Source organism: Myotis yumanensis, unplaced genomic scaffold, assembly GCF_028538775.1.
Source record: "Myotis yumanensis isolate MYYU_CA2020_CCGP unplaced genomic scaffold, mMyoYum1.0.hap1 SCAF_13, whole genome shotgun sequence".
In the NCBI taxonomy this organism is placed as follows: Eukaryota; Metazoa; Chordata; class Mammalia; order Chiroptera; family Vespertilionidae; genus Myotis; species Myotis yumanensis.
This window is the reverse complement of record NW_027223764.1, coordinates 15,353,051-15,378,884: the sequence shown is the minus strand read 5'-3', so window position 1 is coordinate 15,378,884 and position 25,834 is coordinate 15,353,051. Positions and strand designations below refer to the sequence as shown.

General features: G+C 43.6%; 1 protein-coding gene across 2 annotated transcripts in view; it reads left to right on the top strand.

The window, feature by feature from the left end:
- The window catches only part of SORCS3 (sortilin related VPS10 domain containing receptor 3), a 518,681-nt gene that overhangs the window by 216,404 nt on the left and 276,443 nt on the right, over positions 1 to 25,834 (top strand). For both annotated transcript variants that reach the window (XM_070432330.1, XM_070432331.1), the window contains exon 3: positions 17,859 to 17,958. In XM_070432330.1, the coding sequence (XP_070288431.1) occupies positions 17,859 to 17,958 (100 nt within the window). The remainder of the gene's footprint in view (positions 1 to 17,858; positions 17,959 to 25,834) is intronic.

Here is a 25,834-nt window from a genome sequence, read left to right as displayed (position 1 = left end):
TGACAGTGTTATGTCATTGAAAGGTTGGTGGCATTTGCTATTTCTCTTAGCTACCTCAATGCACGTAATCTCTAAATGCAAATACAGTTGTTCTACTCCTACATATTCTTTATTCTCTGACCAGAATATTTATTTACCATTCCCAAGATCTGCTGTGTTTTCTCCAGCATCTAGCTTAGTGCCCTTCACATGATAGGCACTCAGTAAATATCTGTTGATTGATTTCTGGGTCAAAGAATAAAACAGCAACTTCCTATAAAATGCAAGCGTGTTTTATGTTAGAGCTGATATGTCAGAGGAAATGTGCATTTGGGTATGACTTTCTACCATAGGATTCAGTATACAGTTTTAAAACAGAGAGTTCAGCTTACCTGGAACATTAAAACTAACAGTAAATTTACACACACCCTTTCTGGGAGATTTCTGTCATGTAAAAGGAAAATACAACCCTATAAAGCTCTAAACATGTTAGAATAGCAGATAGGCTCCATCCAGGAGAGAGGGTTTCAGGACAGGATATATGAACTGGCAGTGAATGTCCCAGGCCCAAAGAATTAAATGGAGCCTCCATGCCAGGTTTTCCCATCCATATTTAAATGCTTAAAATAGAAAGAGCTTATCTTTACCACATTTTCAGAAAGCCTCACCTAAATTTTCTTGCATGCTCTTGCACCTCTGATGAATTGCATGGCCGATTCTGAAAACCCAGTAAATGACAACCACTTAGCTTTCTGCTGTTTACACAAAGGAGGTCAAGAAATAGAGGGGAGGTGAATTACCCTCCTGGACTGAAGTTGTGCAGGTATAGAGAATTGTGCTTGTCCAAATTGTTTTCTTTCATCTGTCACATATGTTGGACATTCTGCCATTTCTTAATGCTAGCATCCTATATAATAAAAGCCTAGGACTTGTATGCATGCATATAAGCATAACCAATGGATATAAGACACTGGGGGTAAGGGAGGCCGGGGGATTGTTAAGGGCGGGAAAAAAAGGAGACATATGTAATACTCTGTAATACTTTAAGCAATAAAACAATTAAACTAAAATAAAAGCCTAATATACAAATTGACTGAACTGCGGAACGACTGGTCGCTGTGATGTGCACTGACCACCAGGGGGCAGACGCTCAATGCAAGAACTGCCCCCAGCCTGCAGGCACTAGGCCAGCCAAGGTGGGTGCCAGTGGGGGCCCCGCCAGTCGCCCCATAGATTGGCCCTGATCACCAGCCAGGACTAGAGATCCTACCCATTCACAAATTTTGTGCACCAGGCCTCTAGTTCATAATAATAATAGAAGGTGTTTGTTGAGTGTTATGTGCCAAGATCAACATTCTCTTGCCCATCGCCGCTATAAGAGAAGTGGTGACCTTCTGTAGAGGTCACCACTTTCCCACACCTGGCCAATAATTGGCTGGTATGGGGCACAAAAGCCTGGTCCCCCCACCTTAGAGTGTGTCAAGTCTATGGTAAGAGTTATGCACACAGCTCCTCTGTGGATCAGGCTTTACCTGGAACCACATCCTTGCTTGTCTGCTGGTCCTTCTCTATCTTGCTTCCCTCTCTCCTGTTAGATTTTGCCTAAGAACATTCCCTCAATATTTTTTGAGTTTCCAAATAACAGACTCAGACTCTGATTGTAGGAAATGCAGCCTAGGATGTTTTTCTTTGATCACAAACTCAATTTATAGTCTGTTCCAGAGGTGTTGGTTCCACTCTTATTTCTGTCAATGGTCACACTATTCTCTTAGTCACTCAGGCTTGGAATCTTTAAATCATCTTTACCTGATTCTTCTCCTTTGTCTCTGCCCCATGTCCAATAAACAGATTATGCTGCTTCTCTGTATCCCTCTTTCATTTTTTAATAACCTACTGTCTCATCAGGTTAGTGAGATGGATTCCTAAGAAGTCTTTCTACCTTCAGGAGAATATGCTTCACGAATCCATCATACAACATCACCAACAGATTAATCTTTCCAAACAGGCTTCTATCATGTCTCTAACCTGTTCAAGAACCTTTGGGGCCTCATGGCTTGTAAGATAAAGTCCAAGTTCTTTAGCAGATAGTCAACATATCTAAACTTGTCCTCTCTAATGACCATGTAAGAACATTTCTTTCAGGCCTGGCCCATCTCCTAAAATTCTTCTGAAAATATTTTTATGTATGAGGTTCCATAGTCTTTATCTTCCTTTTGCCTCCTAATATTCTACCTTTTCTTTAAAGCTCACCTCTTCTGTGGAGTCTAATTTTCTTTTCTCAACTCCTCTATCACTCATGTCATTGTCTTCATCATCATCGTCATATTAATTATGGTTATCATTTATTAAAATATGTAATATGCCTGACATTGTGATAAATGCTATATGTACACTTCCTCATTGAGTTGTCATTGAATTCTTCATTGATTTTTCAAACCTGTGAGATACATAGTTTATATAACTTTACCTATATTATAGATGAGAAAACTAAAGTTCAAAGTGGTTAATTGACCTACCTAAGATCATATAGTTAGTGAAGGGTGTGGAGCCAAGCCTTGAAACCAACATGTCTCTGACTCCAAAACTTAGGCACCTAAACCCCTCTGCTGTCCTATTGCATTTGGTCCAGTTGCTTCCTATTCATTTATTCTTTATTCATTTATTTATTAAAAATCATGAGTAAGTGCCAGGAAAAGGACACTAGGGTCTCAGTAGGGCGGTGATGGCGAACCTTTTGAGCTCGGCGTGTCAGCATTTTGAAAAACCCTAACTTAACTCTGGTGCCGTGTCACATATAGAAATTTTTTGATATTTGCAACCATAGTAAAACAAAGACTTATATTTTTGATATTTATTTTATATATTGAAATGCCATTTAACAAAGAAAAATCAACCAAAAAAATGAGTTCACGTGTCACTTCTGACATGCGTGTCATAGGTTCGCCATCACTGCAGTAGGGCCTTGTCTTTACATAATCTAATCGTGTTCTTGAGCCCTTTCCTAATCCCACTTCCCTCCCCAAGCTTCTACCTCTCCTCTACTCTCTCTAGGAAAGGACTATATCACTTGTGTGCTATGTCATTTTGCCCATCATTTCCTAGTGGTCCAGTTGTTAAGTTTAAAATGACATGTTTTATCCTTTGGCCTTCAGGCTCAGTCATGCCCTTCTTTCCAGTTATTCAATGAAAGAAGGTCTTGTTCCCAATGATTCTTTCTGACAGTATACCCATAGGTGCCTAGATTAAGTGATCCATAGGCTGGTAGACCTTTGAGAAGCTGAACATTTATTTCTGGGACATGCCCTTGCTCAGGCAATTTGCGGAACCTCAGTGGCCCTTGATGACGGCAGATTTGCTTCCTTAGAGCATAGATCTACAGTTTGGAAGTAACTGGAAGACATTTGGAGCTTGATCAGATGCACAGAAGGTTGGCAATGGCAGGGACTTTGGAGATCATTAATTTTAACCTTCTTATTTTACAAAGGAAGAGAGTCATCAAACTGGGAACATTGTTTTGGTTGTAAACAAGGAATGTCTGTAACAAGGTTCCGGAAACCCAATAGACCAGAACTTACAGGCTTGCTGAATGCTTAAGTTTGAGCCACTGGAGACAATAGCATTGCGTTGCTGCCAGTGTTTGGTAATGGGCTGAGACATTCTTTCCCCAACCAGGGAACTGGCTCTTCTCAGCACTCAACTTGCTTAATTGAGCACTACCTTTCCTCCAGGGAACATGGGTCTGAGGAATATCTATGTATGTTGTGGGGGGACTTGTTTCTAGTATATGTGCTGCCGAAGCGAGCACTAGGGGACTAGTTTCTAGAGCCAAGGCCCCAACAGGATGTAAAATGAATGTCTTTTTTTTTATTTTTAAATATATTTTATTGATTTTTTACAGAGAGGAAGGGAGAGGGATAGAGAGTTAGAAACATCGATGAGAGAGAAACATCAATCAGCTGCCTCCTGCACATTCCCTACTGGGTATGTGCCCGCAACCAAGGTACATGCCCTTGACCAGAATCGAACCTGGGACCCTTGAGTCTGCAGGCCGACGCTCTATCCATTGAGCCAAACCGGTTAGGGCGAAAATGAATGTCTTTTGATAAAAACAACTATCCTCTCTTTCCAGTGTTACTTTTGGTCTGTGCTTCTGTAGCCTTTGTGTTCCCTAAACCATAGACCTAGGTGTGTGGGATAAAACATCTTTCTGTTCAAGAGATTGCTCAGACTATAGGAAGTGTCTCTCTTCAGTTCATAAAGTCATTCTTGTTTTCCAGAGGGGAAGTAGAGAATGGTGGTAAGATGGCCTTAGGAAGGAATGAAAGTATATCAAAGAACTAAGCTGCTTCTTGCACTGTGCTTTATACAGATTTTCCACTGGGTTCTCCCAACAACCTTGCCTAGTGGCAATTACTAGATCTATAGCAGAAATGGGGAAACATGTTGCTGGTTAGTGGGAAAGGAAGAATTCTAGCTTGATTTTGACTCTAAACACATTCCTTTTTAATATCTACCATGCCTCCTAGTGGGAAATGCCTTTGGAGATCCCCTGAAAGGATGAGCCAATGAAACCCTTGTAATATGTTGTGAAGCAGATGCACAGTTACCACTGCTTAAGGAAACAGCCAAGCATTGACATTGAGCAGATGGGATTTGGGATCAGCTGACCTGGTTTCCAGCTCTGACACTGTCACTTAATGTCTCTGAGTCTCTCTTTCCTCGTTTTTATGACAAAGAGAAAATACCTATGTCAAAAGGTCATTGTGAGAATTAAATGAAATATTTTAAGAGAAAGTATTTTGTAGAGAACACTATGCCCATGTCATTTACCTAAATGCCACAGTGATTCAGGATGACACTCTTCTGAAAAATCAATTACTGAGCCCAAATATTTGCCACAGGCTTGATCCCTGACCTCAAGAAGCTTATAGTTCGTGTGGGGACAAGAGACTATGAAAATCAGAGGTATAGGCCAATTGTGCTGCGCTGATATAAAGGGAATAGAGAATCAGAGAAAGGAAGGGTTACCTGAGGGCAGGATAGATGAGAAAGCTTCACACAGGAGGCTAGAGTTGAATTTTACAGGATTCAAAGAAAGAGAATGAGGGGAGATCTGTGAGACAACCATACCTTTTAATTACAAAAAAACCACAACAACCCAGAAAACACAAAATGTTTTTGGTAAGTTTGGGATCCTGCAGTTGTTTGGCTTAGAGCAGCAGTTCTCAAAGTGAGGTCCTGGGATCCTTAGGGCATGTTCATGACCCTTTCAGGGGATTAGTGAAGTAAAAACTATTTTCTAATAAATAATAAAATGTTATTTGCCCTTTCTAATTATCATTTTCTCAAGAGAGCACAGTGGAGTTTTCTAGAAGCGAAATGACTCATATTGTCATAACAGATTAAATGTAGAAATAGATGAGAATCCAACAGTCTTTATTAAAGACTTAATAAAAAAAATGTAAAACAATGCCACTCTTCCTCACTAAACTTTCGGTTTTGGAAACTATAGCTCTTTCCATAGAGTTATGTTAATGATGTGTTATTATTTTAAAATGAATTAATAGGTGTTATAAAATTTTATCAGATGTAATTTCTAATACATTACATATTGACAGATACAGCATAGGGATTAAATCTCAGGGTTCTCAATGCTTTTTAAAAATAGGAAGGATTCCTCCATCATAAAAGTTGGGGAACTGTTAAAGATGTTGTATTCTGCTGTGAAGATATAGTTAAGGTCTCACATATTTTTATAATGTTTTCATGCCAGGTCTATGGCCTTTGGGTATCTTAGAACACCCGTGACTAGAAACTTCAAAATGATAAAGCCTAATGTTGGCAAATCTTCATGGAAACTAGGGCTCCCTTATATTGTTAGCAGAAGTGACCAGAAGGTTTATGTAAGACAGTTTATAACAAGAGCCTTCATGACAATTTTTTTGCCCTCTGAACTAATAATTGCACTTACGTGAATTTATTATAAGGAAACAAATAAATACACATACAAAGATTAATGTACAAGAATGCACTCTAATGATATTTAATGTAAAAATTTGGCCAGGAAAAGAGTTAAACTAAATTATGATATATTTGTACATTGGAATGTTGTAAGGCTTTTTAAGTTATTTTTAAAAGAATGTTTACCAACATGGGGAAATGCTTAAAATATTATGTTAAGTGAAAAAGCAAAGCACCAATCTGTACACAAAGAATGACTCCAAATTTTGTAAATACACACATGCACACAGATTAGAGAAACACCACCAAAATATGAACTGAGTTTCTAGTTGATGTCTATATTACACAGTATCTTTTTCTGTATTTTATAATATTTCTACCATAAATAACCATTCAGCACTTTTATTTTTTTCAAAGACCTTAGAGCAGTGGTTCTCAACCTTCTGGCCCTTTAAATACAGTTCCTCATGTTGTGACCCAACCATAAAATTATTTTCGTTGCTACGTCATAACTGTAATGTTGCTACTGTTATGAATCGTAATGTAAATATCTGATATGCAGAATGGTCTTAGGCGACCCCTGTGAAAGGGTCCTTTGACCGCCAAAGGGGTCACGACCCACAGGTTGAGAACCACTGCCCTAGAGTGTGGCGTTCATTTTAGCTAAGGTTTTGGGAGCCAATATACCGAACCAGCCTGTGTCACCTGGCGTTCAGGTGGGTGGTGCCTCAGATCTCAGAGGGGTGTTTCTCTAGGGTCACAGTGATGGTTCAAAGAATTCTCTATGACTTGAGAATAAACCCAACGAATAGCTAATTTCTGTTTCATACTTAGCCTTTCAAAAGAAAGCTTTAGAGAAGTGGGGTTGGTTTTCATGCCCTGCAGCTCTAGGCTCTTGTCAAGAGCTTTGGAGTGGATAACATAGGGTCCAACAGGACAGTTGTTTAAATGATGTGCAGCTGGCCCTGTGCAGGGAGCATGGCAGCCAGTAGATTTCTTTTAAAGAAAGATAAATGGGAAGTCGGGCTTCTGGGCTCATCAGGAGATGGGGTGACTATGGTATAAGAGTCTCAAATAGGAGAACTGCAGTTCACTCTGTGGTATCTGGGGATTTCCTCTTTTTCTCTGGGTTGAGAGATGTCAGGTATTGGAAGAGTTTAGTCTTCTTCCTCCCAGAATGACCAGTAGGATCACCGATAGAACCAGCACCATGGGAAGGAATATCGACTTTGTTGTTAGTCTCTCACAGCCAAGCATTTTCACCATCAGAAGAGAATCTGTCTGAATGTGTCTGTTTCAGTCCCTGGGACACATTTGCTCGGTTTGAGTACATCCCCTCCCTGGCATTATTCAGCATGCTGTAAGCGTTAAAAGAGACATCCACGGGAGTCCCATGACCTCAGAGGACTTATTCTGTCTGGACAAAGAAGCCTCGTGCACATGTAGCTAAATGATGACATAAAGCAACAGCAGAAGAGAATTGATGTATATCCACAGAGAGCAGGCACAAAGCTCCCGAGAGTGACACAGATGCTGAGTGCTAGGACAGCAGAGGCAGGGAGATGAGAGCCTCATGGAGAGGGGTAGCTGCAAAAGAAGATGCTCTCTTCTCTCCAGGGGAGATGCCCTCCCAATAATTGACAAAATAATTAAGGAATGCATTGAATGTGAGTGCCTACCTCCTGCAAGGCATTGGGCTTCTCCCCCAGAAGAAAAGATTGACAGATGAATGGTGCATCTGATTTAGCTTCTCTACGTGAGAGAGGTGGTCCGAAGGTGCTCCATCAGTTCACATTTCTCTAGTAGGCAGCTAACCACTTTATCCTGGGGTTTCCGGATGTGCACAAACAGACATAATTGCATGCATGTCAGAGGGACCCGACAGGCTGCATGTAATTTTAAAGGGAAATGGTGAACACCCACTCCCCAGGCAAAGATGCCTTGCTAAAACTGTCCAGAACCTTCTCATTTGTACCTCATTATTTTTTTTTCCTGGAGAAAACTTAGGGGAAAAAAAGTTGAGTTCGTTTTCCCCAGTCTTTAATTTGCAAGTGTTGGCCACCTGCTGGAGGCTATCTCTGATTATGCGGAGCAACCCCTCCATCTTCCTGTGTGTGTTTTGGTGGTTTACTGCTGATATGGTGGGAGTGAGATGGCATTCTCTCTCTCGGTCACTGGTGCTTATGTTACTATAGCTCAGCTGCTGTTTGCCCAGAAACGTATGGGGACGGTTTCTCCTCCAGTGATTACTTTATTGTTCTACTATGGGGTCTCCCAACAACTGACAGTAAACTCCATGATATTGGGGCTATTTAAGCTTCTCAGTAATCCCATGAAGGCGATATTTATATCCCCCCTGAGCAGATAGGAAACACGAGACTTAATGTAATTAGCCCGAGGTTCCACAGGCTGGATTTGAAGCAAAATCTGCTCGACTCTGAAATGAATCCTCTTATGATTATGATGGGCTGCCGTTTGAATGCAAGTACTTATCTATAATAGAGTTCCTCTACAGATGTGTTAATTTACTGATCTGCATTGTAACTGCTCAGTGACAATCCACTTTATTGCTATTAGTTTTAACTACAGGAGTGATACATGGATACGTTTTTGTTTTAAAACAGTGCAAGGCTACAAATAAACTCAGGTCCCTAGAGCCACCCCAGCCCACCTCGGTCTCCTACCCAGAGGTGACTTCTATTACCAGTTATTTGTGTATTTCCTCTAGAATTTTTTTAAAATGCATTTGTGTGCACACATATAAACATAATGGAAAGATATTGTTTTGTTTTGTCTGGGTTTGTATATTTAATATATTATTCTTCAGTAGCCCTTTTCATTTAGTAATCTGTTTTAGAGATGTTTCCAGGTCAATAACCTAGACATCTGTATTTTTAAGGCTGCTATATAGTGTGTGTGTGTGTGTGTGTGTGTGTGTGTGTGTGTAGAATATGCTATATTTTATTCAGCCTTTCCTTTGATGATTGCCATCCCATTATGTTCATATGAGCAAAGGTGCCATGAATGGTGGGCTGTCACATCTTTTTGCGGGTCTGCTCTTGCTTTCTTTCTCTCTGGAGGGCTTCTTTCCTCTCCTCACCCATTTGACAAAGACAGGTCTCCTGGCTGATAGGATTGAGATCTTCTTGGCATAAAATAAATCCTCATAATAACAACTCCTCAACCCTATTGTCTGAACTGGGATTCTTCAGGTAGAATGTAAGTGCTGTAAGGCGAGAAAGACCCGGGAGCTGAACTTTTGGCCAACCCTACACACCTCAACCTACCCTCGTAGGTCTATGCTGGGAATTCTGCTGCTGTTAGGTCTACATTTTATCTGCTATGAACCATGCATTTTGCACAATCTGGCTTTCAGAGTCAGCTAACCTCTAATTCTCTGCATTTGGAACCCAGTGATGGCTTTCATTCAAAGAGCTGGGGCAGGAGGACATAGAGATGAACCAATTATCCTATATCATTGCGCCTCTCATCGTGAGACTAGGTCATGCAGCTGAGGGGTCCAATAACATGAAGAGGTCACTGAGATCTTTGTGAGCCTCTGCCTTGGCATCAGCCTGCCTATTTTTTTTTTTTTTTGAAGCAGAAGGTGGGACCACGACCCACTTGGAGAATGGAGCTATTTAAATTACTTGCTTTTGGCTTGAGGTCTGAAATTAGTTATCTGGCTTGTTATTTGTGGTCAGGCTGGGCTTCTGCCATTGCAAAGATACACATTAATGTGGCTTTGGGCATTGGCCCGAAGATGAGGAGTGGAACAGGCCAGAGGGGAGCATGCAGGAATGGTTTTCCCAGTTCAATCATAAAGACTCTCTGGGCAGCCATGGGTCTGGAGTTGTGCTCAAGACCTTGACCTTGGAATCGATTGTGGCTCACCACACACTGGAGCCCCTAATTGCCTATGGGCTTTGATTGTTGACTGTCAGTGGAACACACTCAGGGGGAATGGCTGATGGATGTTTCCCAAGCCCAGCTCTGGGAAGCATGGTTCTGTCTTTTGATTGCCAGTCAGCTGGTCCATATTATACTTTCATGGGGGCAATTGGAAACAGTAGCCAAAGATTCTTTAATGATTTATTGGGCATCAATGTGCATCACCCCCTGTAAAGGTTAAGGAGTCTAAATCAAGGAACAGAAAACAAGGTGATTGCCCTACAGTCTGTGCTGTTCATAAAAATGACAGCCATGCGCATTTTGCCAGATGCTAGGCCAGCCATCTTACTACTCTTCACTTACCACTTCACTGTCGTCTGGGCTGAGGGTTGGAGAAGTGGCGCTCACCTCTACTTCTCATTGTCTTTGCACTGCTCTAGTCTTCCCCGTTTTCTCTATTGAGAGCTGCACTCTGCAACTGCAGAGATTCAAAACACATTTCATTTGCTATTTTACTAAAAAAAAAAGATATTGATTTCAGAGAGAAAGGGAGAGGAAGAGAGATAGAAACATCAATGATGAGAGAAAATCATTGATCAGCTGCCTCCTGCACACCCCCTGCTGGGGATCGAGCCCTCATCCTGGGCATGTGCCCTGACTAGGAATCGAACTGTGACCTCTTGCTTCATAGGTCAACGCTCAAACACCGGCTGAGCTGTTATTTTACTTTTAAGGAGCTTTCAGCAATTTCTGAAAAAAGGAAAAAGCACTTATGCATGTTCAGAGAATAAATGGGGAACTCCAAGATGCTCTTGGTGTACACATAGAGGAGGGTGTGGGCTGAAGTTGTAGGAAACATCTCCACAATGCAATTAGTACTGAAACGGAGTCAAACAGGAGGAAGTCCTGACAGTTACCTTGGATGCTTTAAATGCCAGGCCTCCAGCAGGCATTTTGACCTGATACTGCAGCCAGGCAGGGAGGCGTGAGTTAGGGCACCAGTGACCCTGGCAGGAATATCAGTAAATTATCATAGAGAGGGAAGCTGAGTGGGATGACTAGGTGGTGGTGGACATAGTAGGAACTGATGTTGAAGTCACATAGGGCAGTGGCCATTAAGTTATGCACCTCCTGCTTAAGTAAATACTGTTTGATTGTAACACAGCCACATCATCATTTACATATTGCTTTTGGCTTATTTTTTTGAGCTACAGGAGCAGGGTAGAGTAGTTGTGTCATAGATGGACATAATCTAAAATATTTAATATCTGTCCCTTTTTCTTTTCTTTTTTGTAATCCTTACCTGAGGATACTTTTCCATGGATTTTTAGAGAGAATGGAAGGGAAGTGGAGAGGCAGGGAGAGAGAAACATCGATGTGAGAGAGACACATTGATTATTCCCTTTCCAGAGGGCTGGGGATTGAGCCTGCAACCGAGGTCCATGCCCTTAATGGGAATTGAACTTGGGACCCTTAAGTCTGTAAGCTGATGCTCTATCCACTGAGCCAAACCAGCTAGGGCATATCTGTCCCTGTTAAAGAAAAAAGTTTGCTAACCCGAGAAAGAGTTACTCATAATTATCCAGAAAGGGGCAGCAAAGCCCAATGCCTGACACAGGGAAGATGTCATAATAGATAATAGGTAGACGTTAAGAAATGAGCAAAACAAACTAAAATTGCTCACGGGAAAAGGACTGTCATGACTGTGGTTGTTTGCCAGTTTTAGATCATATCACCTGGAAGGGCGTCCATTGAGAAGATGAGACTGATGAGAGAATTAATGAGTAAAATACTTGTACTTTCCTAGTTTTCTTCTCAGGGCAAGAGCTGGAGAGGGAAGGAGGAGGGGCTGAGGAGCCAGGTGGTGAAGGAGGAGAAGGTGCTGGCCAGATGAGGAGAGTGGTGTGCCCTCCCCAACCATGAACATCTGGTGGCCCGCTGAGAGCTGGCAGAGGGTTCCGGAGTCCTCTCACCTCTGGCAGGAATGGGCATTGGGAACGGTGTGCAGAGCCTCAGCTCAGCTCTACTGGGAAGCCGACTTGGCTGTGTTGGCTGGAAGGTTTTCTTTTTTGTTCTTTTACTTTAAAAATAGCAGCACATATGCTTGTTGCCACAGCCTCTCCCCCAGAACCTCACGGGAGGAGTGGGAGCTTGCTGGGTGGATAAAAGTATAATGTATTCAGAACTCAACTCTGGAAGTTGTCATTGAGAGAGTGGCTGTGGGGACCGACCAGGGTTATGGCTGATTAGGCTGATTGGCCCTCCCAGAATGTACTGCCTACACGCCAAAGCTCTTCTGAAGCCTGTCAGGATGGGACAAAGGCTCCCGAATAGTGGAAGGGCTCAGACCAGCAGTCAGGGTCCTGGCATAGACACTCTGGGAGGTTGCCAGTCATCACCAGGTAGCTGGGGAGTAGTGTGATCTGGGAGGGCCAACTAGCAGGTTGCTGGGCAGACAGGAGCCACAGAGCAGGTGACCTGCAGAGATACAAATGGGAAAACCAGGGACAGTGCTAAGGAGGCCAAGATTCAGGGCCCAGGCTGCTGGCTGGATTCAGACACTCTGGGTGGAATTCAGGACTCTGGAAAGAGGGATCCTAGGTCAAGATCACTCCAGAGGGATGGACTCGGCCCTGGGAATAAAAGCCCCCACTTGCTGGAGCTGGAAACTGAGGGAATATCTCTCTGAAGGTCCAGTCTCCTTGGAGAGAATGTAGTCAATAAGCACCAAAGTAGAAGTTATACATAGAGTATGAAGCAGTACTATCCCCCCACAAAAACTTTTTTTCACAAATGCACAAGAAACCATGTACAAGATGAATAGACAGTGGTTTATTCATAAGCTGCACTGCTCTACAGCAGTTTAAATGAATGACTTATGGCTGTGTCAACATGGATACATCCCCAAACTGAAATTTGGGCAAAACAAGCTAGCTCAGAACATATATTGTGTAAGAGAAGATTTGTGTAAATGTAGAAATTCACAAAGGTTGTTTTATGAAGACAAATACTTGTTAAATCTAGTAGTGGGTATATGATGGACATCTCATCATGCTTTTTTGTGCGCTGGAAATAACTTATAAGAAAAACCAGAAAGATTTGGCTGGCATGGCTCAGTGGTTGAGCATTGACGTATGAACCAGGAGGTCATAGTTCAATTCCCCGTTAGGGCATATGTCTAGGTTTCTGGCTCGATCCTGAGTGTGGAGCATGCAAGAGGCACCCAATTAGTGATTCTCTCTCATCATTAATGTTTCTATCTCTCTCCCCCTCTTCCTTCCTCTCTGAAATCAATAAAAATATATTTAAAAAATAAAAAATAAATTTAAAAAGACAGACAGAAAGATCTAGACATACACACACACACACACACACACACACAGACACACACAGACACACACACACAGCAATGGAGTGACCTGCTGGAATCAGAGTAACCTGAGCCAAGGCACAGAGGCTGGAAGTCCAGTGACTGTGCACATCTTACCTACTATCTCCCAGGTTAGCTGTGTGTCCTAAGCAATTCACAATGGTAACTGGCACAGTCCCAGGCCCATGGTGAGTGCTCAATGCATGTGTGTGATGGTTCCAGTTTTCGGAACATTTCTGAACATTTTAGCCTAGTGTACAAATTTCAGAGGCTAGCTTTAAATTTGGGAAGATGAGGCTGTTTCCTCTGAGTGGCCCCACTGGCAGATGTCTGGAGTCACAAGGTGGAGGATGGTCTGCTTTCTTATAAAAGTGAGTTCTGCAGGCATAGCTCTCTGGCAATGGGGCTGAGGCCTCTTTGTTCCTCCCGCAAGGCAAAGGGGCCTGCAGGACTGTGGTCAGCGCGGTGTGCAGAGTTCATGCCTGAAAGGACAGGGTGCAGGTCACCTTTGCTCCCATGGGCTCACCGGCTCCTTGAGGTGTCTTCAGTGAGTGAGACTTGTTTCTGTCAGCCTGACTGAGCAGAAACTGCCTGGGGTGATGGAGAAAACTGAAATGGGCAGTATCCTTTGTTGGGAAGTCTCTACTCTCAGCAGCCACGTTTGGAAAACAGTGAAGTCAGATTGCATCTGTTGTGCATCTTGTAGTAAAAGAAACTATGTGTGGTACTGAACATACTACCTTTGATGAGGGTTTTTTGGATTCTGGAAAGAAATGTATTGTGACACAGTGATGCGGGGAATCCTGAGAATTTGGTTCTTATAGCTAAGACGTTATGTATAGTATGAGGAAAAGTCTGTTGCTGGAAAACAGCTTAGTACTGTGTTGGTGGGATAATAAGATCTAAGGTCTGGGAAGGAGATTTATGGTTATCTGAGTTAAACCTCTGTGTTGATGATGGAATTGGGGCTTGACAAAGAACTTCTTCTTGACCAAACTCTAGTCAGGATCCTCTGAGCTCTTTTCAAACAGACCCTGTCCTTGGGTATGTCCTCACGAGCCCAATTTTAGCAAGATGCTTACTAAGTCAGTTTAGCCAGAATCCCCTGAGATTTGGGGACCCTCCATATCTCATCATGCTCAATATCTGACCAAGTTTCTCAACCTCCACCATGCCCCAGGTGATGTCTGATCACCCCGGCTTCTCTTCAGCCGGCATCCTGTCAGGTCAGTTTAGTAAACAGTTACCCCTCCATCTTAGTCAGGTTCATTTGCTGACCCCGCCCTTCTCTTTGGGTGTAAGTTCCTGATTTCCTTGTTGTATTTGGACTTGGACGCAATCTCTCTCTCCTACTGCAAACCCCATTGCAGTAGTCCCTATACCTACTGCGATAGTCCTGAATGAAGTGTGTCTTACCATTTCAACAGTGTCAGAATAATTATTTTCTTTCATAGGCTAAGAGAATTGGCTTGTCCAGGGTACCACCTTGAGTACATTTCAGAACCACTTCTAGATTCTAGATTTCCAGACTTGGGTTCAATATTCTTTCCCCCACCATGATGTCTTTATGTCTTCAGAAGTATAAAATCGAGAAGCATTTCATGTTTTACTTGGATTAATACTGAAAGCCTCTAGAACAATGATGGCGAACCTTTTGAGCTTGGCGTGTCAGCATTTTGAAAAACCCTAACTTAACTCTGGTGCCGTGTCACATATAGAAATTTTTTGACATTTGCAACCATAGTAAAACAAAGACTTATATTTTTGATATTTATTTTACATATTTAAATGCCATTTAACAAAGAAAAATCAACCAAAAATATGAGTTCGCGTGTCACCTCTGACACGCGTGTCATAGGTTCGCCATCACTGCTCTAGAAATTGTGGGTCTCTCTCCTCCCCTACCTGTGTAGGATGGGAGCTCAGGTTGATTGGTCATTTAACCTTAAAGTTGGTCTGAGTGAACTATAAAGACCCTTCCCTGGCACCAGGCTCCACTAGACATCACAGTCTATGCCAGTTGTGCAGCATCCAAAGGGCCAGGTATGTTTTCTAGGTGTGGCTGTGTGTTGAGCTGTTCCTAGACATTAGCATTTGGTCAATGAGGTTTGGACAAGCTCATTCATTCATTCATTCATTCATTTACATTTGCAAATAAAGACAGAGAAAAACAACACAAAATCAGTGTACTCATCATTTACTTTATACTGGGCATGGTGCAAGACATTTGGGCTCTTAGAAGAAACCTCTGTTGCCCTTAGGGAGTTGGGGTCAAGAAAGAGGTCCCAGGATAAAATTGGTATGGCCAAAATAGTAGGATAAAGGCTAAAATTGAAATATGTACAAGTCGGTCTGAAAACACAAAGGAAATTGTGGTTAACTTGCTGGAAGGAGGGTAATATTGGAGTTGCGTGTTGAAGGTTGGAGAGAAATTTACCAAGTAGGAGAAAAAATGGCATGCGTAGTTTTGCAAAGGGAATGATGTGTGCAGAAATGGAGAAGAATAAAAATGCAAGATATTCAGGAAAGTTTAATAAGGTTGGAGAGAAAGGGGCAGAGAAGAAAGTGGCTAGAAATAAATCTAGTAAGGGAAGTTGCAGCCAGATTTTACAAGACTAAGCTTGGAAGATGCAACTTCATAGTAGGCAGGCAGTAAGTACTTACTGGCGGGGAGTGAGGTGAACACATTGGGTGGTTGAAATACAACCTGATGACACCATGGAGGATGGTGCGAGGGGAAGAAGTTTGTAAGAAGGGCATCCAGTTGGAAGACTGTGGCAAGATGATGATACTTGAGCCACAGCATTGGCACGAGGATGAAAAGACCAGGGGTCTAGGTTATTTAGGAGATAGAATCATTAAGACCTGGAGACTGAGCTGGGTTCGAGAGATAAAGGCAAATAGAAAGATTGAGAGCTCTTCCCAGTGCCTAAGGTAGCCCGGAGACAGAAGATAGGAAGTGAGTTTTTTGGGGGGCTGATTATTAAAGTTAGAAGAACCAATGACTATATGGAGCCAGTAGCCCAGGGAAAGATTTGAGATATTGGTGTTTATTTATTCAGTAAACATGCTGAGCGTGCATGATGTATAAGGCCTGGTTCTGGAAAGGAGAAGTGCATGTCCTTTAAAAAACTTTTTCAATTTTTAACATTTTATTATGCTTTACACCCTTTAGTAAGTTTCCCAGAGAGCTGCAGATCTGGGAATGAAACAGATTTTGCTATGTCCGAAGTTCACCTTCTTTCCTCTTGCCACAGTGTTCTCTGAAGTTCCTTGTCCCTGAGGAGCTTACACTGTGCTTAGGGAAGCGGAATATAAAGAAACTAATCATGACAATATTGAGGAGTGGAAAAGAGGCATGCGGAGTGCCATGGGGGCCTACTGGATGGGGCTTTAGCTCTGGAGCAGAGAAGAGATGAGTGGCCATTGGGAAGAGGGCTAGTGAAGCCTTCACAGAGGCGAGGGTGGGTATGCAAGCTGGGTCTAGGGCCATGGAATTGGGCAGGCGGAGGAGGGTGGGGATAATTCTTAAAGGTCATCACCATTTGGCTACTAAGTTTATAAAGCTAATCTGTGGTCCAGGGCAAGAGCAGATTCAAGTTAGAAGGTGGGCGAAGGCTCAAGGAAAAGGCCAGGGCAGGTAGTAACTAGGTGGATCAGCACACAGCCAGTGTCAGAAACTGAGATCGGAGGCAGAATGAAGGCTCCCATGAGGTCCGTTGACCAGAGAGACAACAAACTGGCCTCCATGACTCAGTGGAGGAAGTTTTGTGGGTCTGGCCCAGGAAGGCAATGGCTAAAGAGGGAGTGAGAACCTGATGATACTGGTGGTTTGAAGAGGAGGAGGCATGTGTGGAGGAAGGGTGGGGAAGGAGGTGAAAGGTGGCAGGTAGGTTGGCTACTTGAATCTGTTTGGCACCTGCTGTCTGTCCTCCACCTTGGAAAGGTGAGCTGGATGGGAGGGAGCCTAGGAGTTGGCCTGCCTTTGTCCTCTGCTCTGATATAAGGTCAGAGCTCTTCAGATTAGGCCCAGAGGAGGAGCAGGTAGCCAGCAGGATAACTGGGATGATGAACTATTGGCAAGCAGATCAGCATTGCTGGCATTTCACCTTGACACACCGTTGCTCCTACATGAAGCATCAAAGTCTCTGCCTGGTGTGGCCTGGTCTGGCTATGGGCCCACAAGCTCTTGGGTAGGGCACATCCTGCCTCTTTGAGGGTCCCCTTGCTTCAAGCTCAGTGGAGGGGGTGTGAAGTTGGTTGCACCCAGTGACTTCGGGTGACAGTCTGGCCTCCCTCCTGGCACAGTCCCTGCTGTTGAGAACCAAGCTCCATAAAGAGAAATGGAGGCACCTGAAGGCTGAGCTCCGGGGGCAGGCCCTCTCCCCCAGTGACTCTCACGGCATAGCGACACAGAGGGCAGAAAAGTAGGTCCTGAGAAGGGCCAGGAGCAAAGGCGAGCCAGCTTAGGGAGTAAGCAGACGCATTGATTAGACTAATTGCTCTTCTAAAATGAATGGGGCCTTTTATCTCAGAAAAGCACTTTGAAGCTCTCATGTGATTTGGGAACAAAGGTGTCGTCCCAGGAGAGCCTGGCTCCCCATTAAACACAGCCCTCCCTCTGGTAAAACAACCTTTGCCTTTCTCTTACCTGCAGGTCCACGAATTATGGCACCACCTATGAAAAGCTGAATGACAAAGTGGGCTTGAAGACTGTCCTCAGTTACCTCTACGTCAATCCCACCAACAAAAGGAAGGTAAGAGGAGGGGTCGGTGGGTCCTGGGTAATCCCTGGGGGGCAGCAAGCCTGCCTAAGGCTGTGAGTAATGAAAAAAACACAAGGCATGGAATTGCTTAGACAGGGCCTGTTTTATACGCTAAGGACATGGAAGGAGTTTGTAATTCTAACAATAGCCTTGATAGTAGCAGCAATAATAATGATAACAACAACAACGACAGTAAAACCATATGGCCAGGTAAGGGGTTCCTCTGTGCCGAGGATGGTGCTCAGTGCCTTACACACCTTATCTCATGTATCTTCACGATGAATCCAGGGGGTAGAAAGGATCATTGTCCCCATTGTACAGATGAAGAAACTGAAGCTCAGAGAGATGAAGTCACTTTCTAGCTTGAAGTTAGACAGTGTTAAGTAACAGATCTAGGATTTCAGAATGGGACTGCCTGACTCCAGAGCTGAGTCCTTCCGTAGCCCCACTCTTGCTGGAACATTTTCAGGAAATGTTTCTGCCGAGGGAAGGGTGGGCAGCTCCTGATTTGTCATCTTGATCTGGAGCTGCTGCTGAGGCCTGGAATGAACTCACAGGTGGGACTTGAGTCATGCAGACTTATTGGGAGGAGGGGGCCTGGATTCTATGGAACTAGGGGCAGCTTTAGAACGTGAATGCTGTGCAGTATATTAGCTTTGGGGAGAAGTGATCTGGTCTCAGCTAGGAAGGCACTGCTGTTTAGAAGCTTAGGCAGGCCTGGCCGCCATAAACACACCAGGGATATACTATAAAAGGCTATGTCAGTGTATCTTAAATGCCAGAAATGACACTCCCAAGCTCTCCTCCTGCACACTGGTTTGAAGTTCCCAGTGGTTTGCAAACCCTCTCTTCAGCAAGAAAACTCAGGGGTGAGTGCCAGCCCATTGTGCAGATGTCTCTGATCTGTGGTTCCAACTCCTGGAATCCAGGTGATGACTTAGAACTTAGAACGATGCTTGTTTATGCTGCTTAGCGCACAGCAGCTTTGACTGAAATCCTTAGCATTACACCTCTCAGCCCCACCCCTTCTCCTTACCACCACCTGGACGTCCTGCGTATCCCCAAAGGGAGGAAGCAGAGTTGGTGGTTCCTGGGCCAGTGTTGGGGATGGATGCCCAGAGGCCCAGCTTGCTCCAGGGGTCCCCAGATCTGAGACTGTGCCCACCATCAAGTTCCCAAATCCTGATAATTGGGATGGCTGTTTAGGCACCTGTTACCGGATTTAGCTGAGTGGTTTCTCTTTTCTCTGTTCCAAAGCATGACCATTTTTGGTTTTTTTCGGTATTGTTTGAATTACCACATGTCAGAGTTGGAAGGGATCATAGATTTCACCTATACCAGCAGTTCTCAATTGGTTTTGGATTTCAACTCTTGCGAAATTGTTTAACACTCTAGACCTCCTTTCTAGGAGCAGGCCTCTACACACAAAATTTGAAACCAATTTTTAGGGGTTTGTGAACAGCTCTGATCCCACCATGAACCAAAAATGTTCATGGAGTTTTGGTTGAGAATCTTTCATCTACACCAACAGCCTCATTTAATAGATGAAAAAAAATGGAAGCCAAAATAGCCCTTAGACCAGGTAAGAAAAAGAGCCAGGTTAGAACCCAGGAGTCTCAGTCCCCAGTCCAGATTTCAGAACACACTTTGTACCTATTCTTCCTCTACAGTCACAGCCTAGGGTTTCAAAATTGATGATGTAGATCTGACATGGAAGCTTGAGGCAACTGCTTCATGACCTTGATTTAAAACTTGGTGCCATGCCCATGGTGGACACAAGATAAAACTTGACTCAATGGAGTCAGCGATGACCTATTTTAATTCTTTCTCTTCCCTTCTCCCTCCATGGAGAAGGAAACAGGCCCACAGAGGACAAATGTCCCACCCAGGCCACTCAGCTGGTTATGGGTTGAGTTGGTCATTGGTCTCATAACTCCCGGTCACTTGGGGTAGGATGGCATCACAGAGGGTGTATGCATTTTGGGAGAAGCAAGACGTGGGTATTTGACACATGGCAGATTCCTTTCATTGGTTATCTCTGACCTGTGTCTGGATCACAACAGATTTTATCATATTTCCATATAGATGACAGATCATCTGTCTTCATGAGGATTTTCTCATGTGGTATATGAAAGGGTCACACCTGTTTTCGTCCTTTTGATGGTCATCTATCTGTTTACCAGGTCTTTCCTGGTAAACTCCTGCAATGTCTCTTTGGTCTTTGCTGTTTTTCTCCACTCCTGACTGCGTTAACTCCCCTTAGCACAGCCCAGAAATGCTTAGAAGTACAAGACATGAGGGTCAGGTTAAGGCAGATGTTGAGGGTAGGGAGGAACACAGCTGAGGTTTGGAGACCATGGGTGCAGAAATGCCACCTCCGTTCTTTTTCGTAGAACAGACGTCTAGACCATGTGCACTCTGGACAGTTTCTCCCAGAAACTATTGCCCACTTAAAAGTCGGGCCTATTTTGTCTGTCTTCTCTTAGAAACACCACCAAATCTCAGTTAATTCCAATCTAAGAGGCACTACCACCTAGAAAGTTATAGCAGAGACTTTTTCTTCACTCAGCTTGGAGAAAGACAAATGACAGGCTAATGCCATGGCTTTATTGTTTTAAAATGACAATAGGAATTAATTTCATAAGCAGATCCTGAAGTGCTTTCTGAAGCACCCAAGGAAAGATGCAATTAGATGCTCTTTCATTTTATTGTTAAGTGTTTTTTATTGTATTCTGAGCCTGTAGTTACTGACGGTGCACAAATATTCTGCATGGCGGCTTTCTCTTAACCAGAATATTCAGTTTGCTACAACTTCCCTTCTCTAGCTACTTGGGCAGAATGCCAGTTAGATATACAGGAAAATACTCTTATTTGTTTCTTCATTGGCCTAGTGCTGTGATTCATTATGACCTTGCAATGCAACTTTAAAAAAGTGTCTTCTCAGTTATGTCTTGATGTTTAAACCTGTGGTTATTTGGATTCTCAGCTCAGCTTGAATTAGGCAGCAGTCTTTTGATTCTCTCAGCACTGAGATTATCTGTGGCCTTCCATGTTCACCAGCCAACTAACAGTGGCACTCTCCAGCAGATTTTTTCAGTAAATCTTGTGGAAACACTTGCTTTTCACCTAATGAGTTATTTATTTAACAGATGGCTATTCCTTCCCTTGGAGTCAGTGAGTATAGCAGAGATCTGTTGCTCCTGGCAAAATAGTAAATTGTGCCTGTATTTATATATTTGTTTCTGAAGCTGATTGTTGATTTTCCAACAACACGAAATCTCTAACTGCAGGCAGCTGATAAGCCCTTAGGTTAAAAGGAGAGATGCTAACATGTGTATGTCTCCTTCTATCAGTAATAATCTTAACATTAATTGAGCACCTCCTATACGAAACTTTCTTTCAGGAGCTTAATCTATACACTCTCCAATCCTCCCAGCCACTTTAGAAAGCCCACAAAATAAAGAAATAGACTCTAATAACCCTGCACAATGGGTGGGTCTTCAGGAGCCTCCCATTGGTTTTATTTAGGGGACACATTTGTCAAGATACATCCAGTGATGCTGGATTCCCTTAAGGACGTTGAGATTTGGATTAGTAATACCGACTAGGCTTTCTCTAAGTGACAGTAAATTGCTATAAAGTGCTGGGAACTGCTCTCGCTGGAGTTGTTCTAAACCATGCTACAATAGTTTTAGTGATTTTGACCTGCCCAGGCTGTGCTTGATGTGCATTTCTCTGTCCCTCACTGTTCGCTTTTCTCCAACCACTGGCCTGTTAGCTGACCACCTGGATGGTGTCTGAGCTTGGCATGTTGAACACAAGGAGCAGTTGTGCTAGTTCTAGAATTAGGTGTGTGTGAGGCCCGCCTCTGGGAGAAGGGGCTCTGCTGTGGTGGGGTCTGAGCTCCTTCCCCTTGCAGGAGAGAAATGTCCCTGGGCCTCTAGAACTCCTTAGTGTTAATGGACTCTTGTCCTCAGGCCCATGCAGAATGGCACATGCCATGGTCAAGCCTGCACTTAACAGAGCTGTGCTTTGTGCCAACAGGCTGAAGGCTTTGTCCCAACAGAGAGGGCCGTGGCTCCTCTGGGTGTCCATCTGAAAACACATCTTTGCATGGATAGGAAAATACAGGCAAGTTATGGCCTAATTGCTCTGGCTCAGGAGAGGTTGCCACCTGCAGATTTGGAAACATTGTTTGGGAAATGGTAGAGAGCGTAGAAAGGTCGGACTTCCAGGGAACGTGACCACATGACTGCAGGGTAGAGGTGTGGGTGCCGCTGTGCATGTGGGTGGGAGGAGGACTGCGAGGTCTGATATCAGAATAGGATAATGAGTTCTTTTTCTTGCGCTCCTAATAAGTTCCGGACACTGGGCTAAGTTCATTTCTATACTTTATTCTAATTTCACTACTAATCCCCTGAGCCTGGTAGTTTTATCCCCATTTGATGGGTGAGAAAACCGAGGCTCAGACAGGTGAGCCTCTTGCTTTTTGTGAAGTAGCTGGTAAGAGAGGGTCCAGAATGCCTATTCACCTTTGTCAGACCACAAGGGTCATGCCCTCTACTCTGATCTCAGACAGGTGGGCTGTCCCTGCCACTGGTTTAAAGACCAGGTTGAGTGCAGTCATCACTCTGTTAGTCGTAACTTTGTTGCCTGGGGTTTCCTGCCCATTACTGTGAGAGGATTAGCGATTTCTTGGAGAGGGAGGGGAGTGTTAGATCCTCCTTTCCTAATTGATTTACCAGTGAGAGGGATAATTACTTCTAGGCTACCCTGCAGAAATACAGTGGGGATTACTAGTCAGATTTCTCTGATGCGCAAACTGCCTCTGCCAAGCTGTTAAAGAGACGTGTGTGTGTGGTTGGATGTTGGTTGTTTCTGTCATTCTCCTAATACAACAGCATAACCCTGAGCTCCCTTTGACATCTACACAAATCAAAACACAGAATTTTAAACTGTTGGGCTCCTGCTTTCTTTGGCCATGTCTGCGGCGATTACTAGGGGGTCAGGGAAGTAGGCTCTAGGATAGTACACTTCAATTCACAGGTATTGAAATCTTTTATACTAAAGCAAAGCCAAGCCAAAAAATATGGAAAGATAATTTTAGGCTGTTAGGCAATCTATTCAATCTCTGATGTCTAACTGAGCAAAGTATGTTAGAGGCAGGTTCCTGCTTTCAGAAATGTGTAATATACCTGGGTGATATAGTTTCTGATTTCAAATGTAATAAGTGTCTATAATATTAATGATGATGATGATGATGATGATGATAAGGTAGTATTTTTGAGCACTTATAATACACCAAAATTATGCTAAATGTTTTATATGAATTAACTCATTTAAGACGTCATCAACAATCATTGGTACTAACATTATTCTATTTACAAATGATGAGTTTGACACCTAGAGGTCGGTGACCTGCTTACATCTGGCTGCTGATGGCCACTTACTTTGGTCTCAGGTGCTTATCTAACTCACTTTTGCTCAGATTTAATTCTTAGACTCACTGCACGTTGGAGCTAAAAGGGCCTTAGAGACTGTCAGGCTCTCGTCTAACTGAAGAGGCCACTTGGGGACTGGCCCCAGTTCTCAGAGCCATTTGCAGCTGGAGCTAGAACTAGGTCTCTAGGACTCCTAATCTAATGTTCTTTGCCAAGCCCATGGGCTGCTGACAGCTGGAACACTCAGATCTGATGAGGAACCCTGACTGGCTATAGTGGTGAATACGAGTAGGGAGCAGTTGGGAATATGTACTCCCCACCGGTCTCACTGGATGTGTGTTGTAAGGGTTTATGTCAACAGCCATAGCTTCTCACTTCTCTGGTCTCAAAGCCCCAAGGATACTGCAGTTGGAATTCCAATTCAAATGAATCTGGATGAGAAAATGAGCACCTGGAATCCTAAGTGCCTATGTGTGTTGGGAGCACAGAGGGGTAGAGTAGCATGCCCATGGCCAAACAGCCACCAGAGAAGCCAGAGGCTGGGTTCCCTGGGAAGAGATGCTCAGGAAGGATTTGGGATTTTTAGTTTAGGGCTTTCTCTTAATTAGTTGCAGGGCACTGGGAAAGTCATTTCAATTCCCTGGGCCTCTGTTTCTCAATCTGTAAAATGGAGATACAAGATCATTTACCTATCTGGGCCTTTTAGAAGCAATGTTAAGATAGAATGAGAAATATTATATTTCTTTGGAGGAAATAAACTCCAGAAAGGGGTGGGGGGCTGGAGGGAGATTGTGATGACTTCGATGGAGCTAGCGTCATGGTGACAGACCGGAAGCCAGGCTCCCTGTCTGTGTCCTCGTGCTCACTGCACGGACCGTCTGCTTCTTGGCTTCCTTGGGGAGGATGCAATTCCCAGAACCCAGGGTTTTTAAGAGCCTCATATTCTGCCCTGTCCAGGAGGCACACTGTCACATTTTTTCCGGTCTTGTCCCTGCCTCTTAAAACCAAATATGCTGCTTTTCTGGGAGAGATTGATTATTTTGCTGATGGAGAAAAAATGATCGCATCCTTGTTAATTCACCACCACCTTGTTTTCTTGCCTCATAAATTAACGGTTACCAGGAGGCTAGAGCAGTGTCTCAGGGGATGCATGGAGGGGGAGACGTGTGAGAGGAAGGGGTGGAAAAAGGAAAAGAACAGAATTTGGGTCAAACCCCCTCATTTAATGATTCCGAGTCTAAACTTTTTTCTTCTTGGTATGTACAGAAAGAGAACCCGAAATCAGAATAACGGAGCACTAAGGAGGCAGGGGAGAGGTGGATCAATGAGGGGAAAGACACTGGTTTGCAAATCTCCACCTGCCTTTGCAAGTGTGACCCAGCGATGGAGTGGACATGAAGTGTGGTTCAATTCAAACTAATCACTTAAAGGAAAAGGCTTCTAGAGTGGTTCTTGGAAATTCAGTCTTTAGTCACAAAGTCCCTTCCTCAGCAAATATATGTATGTGGTTCCCCATATAAATTACTGCAGTGTGCTCTAGCCAAGAATTTATTTAAAGGCTCATTAAAATGATTACTAGTTTTTTTTTCTTTTGCATTTTAGTTGGAAATGGGAAGAATATAAACCTATAGCTTGGCTTCTCTCCAAAGTGGCCTTTGGGGTTTGCATTGAGTATATCATATTTAAAAAAAATAAAAGTATGATTTGCAGTAAAGATTATTCAGGCTTTTAAAAGGAATAATAAAAATTAGCCACTTACTGCACTTTTTAGTGGCTTATGGCCTAACTTATTTTTTTAATTTGATTTTTATTGGTTTTTGGTTTTATGTGTAATGTGTGTGTCCATGTGCATCTGTGTATATAGAAGATGTTGAACAAAAAGCATTACGAAAACCCCAGAGTTAGGAAATAATAAGAAAAACCATGTTCCTCTTCTGGGCTAACTCTGGGGTGCAATGTCCAAGGATGGAAAGGAAGCCTGCCTTTCCGGATGGTCCCATGAGATACCCGCTCTGCTTTGCTGCCTGGCTCACTCCTGGAAACCCTGGTTGAACACCATCATTGCTCAGTAAGCCTCTGAGGAGGACTTCCCATTCAGGGGGCTTGGCAGCCAAAGATACAGGCTAAGGCAGAGCCAGTAATAGGAGCAGAAAGACAAGAACACAACCCAAAGGAGAGGGCTTTGAACTGCAGCAGGAGAGCGTTGGGCTGGGCAAGGGAAATTGACATCATGACGAACATTGATGAGGCTTTTAAACCGGGCCTCAGTGACCAGTGAGATGGTGGGAATTTTACACTCTGACGACCTTCAGAAAGGAGGACAATGTGCCCCGGTCTGGAAGAGTTAATGCAGCACCCCGCTTGAAGAAAGATGTCATCCTGTGGCATAATCAGAGCTGGTGAGAGGTAGAGGCAGGGGTCGGGCT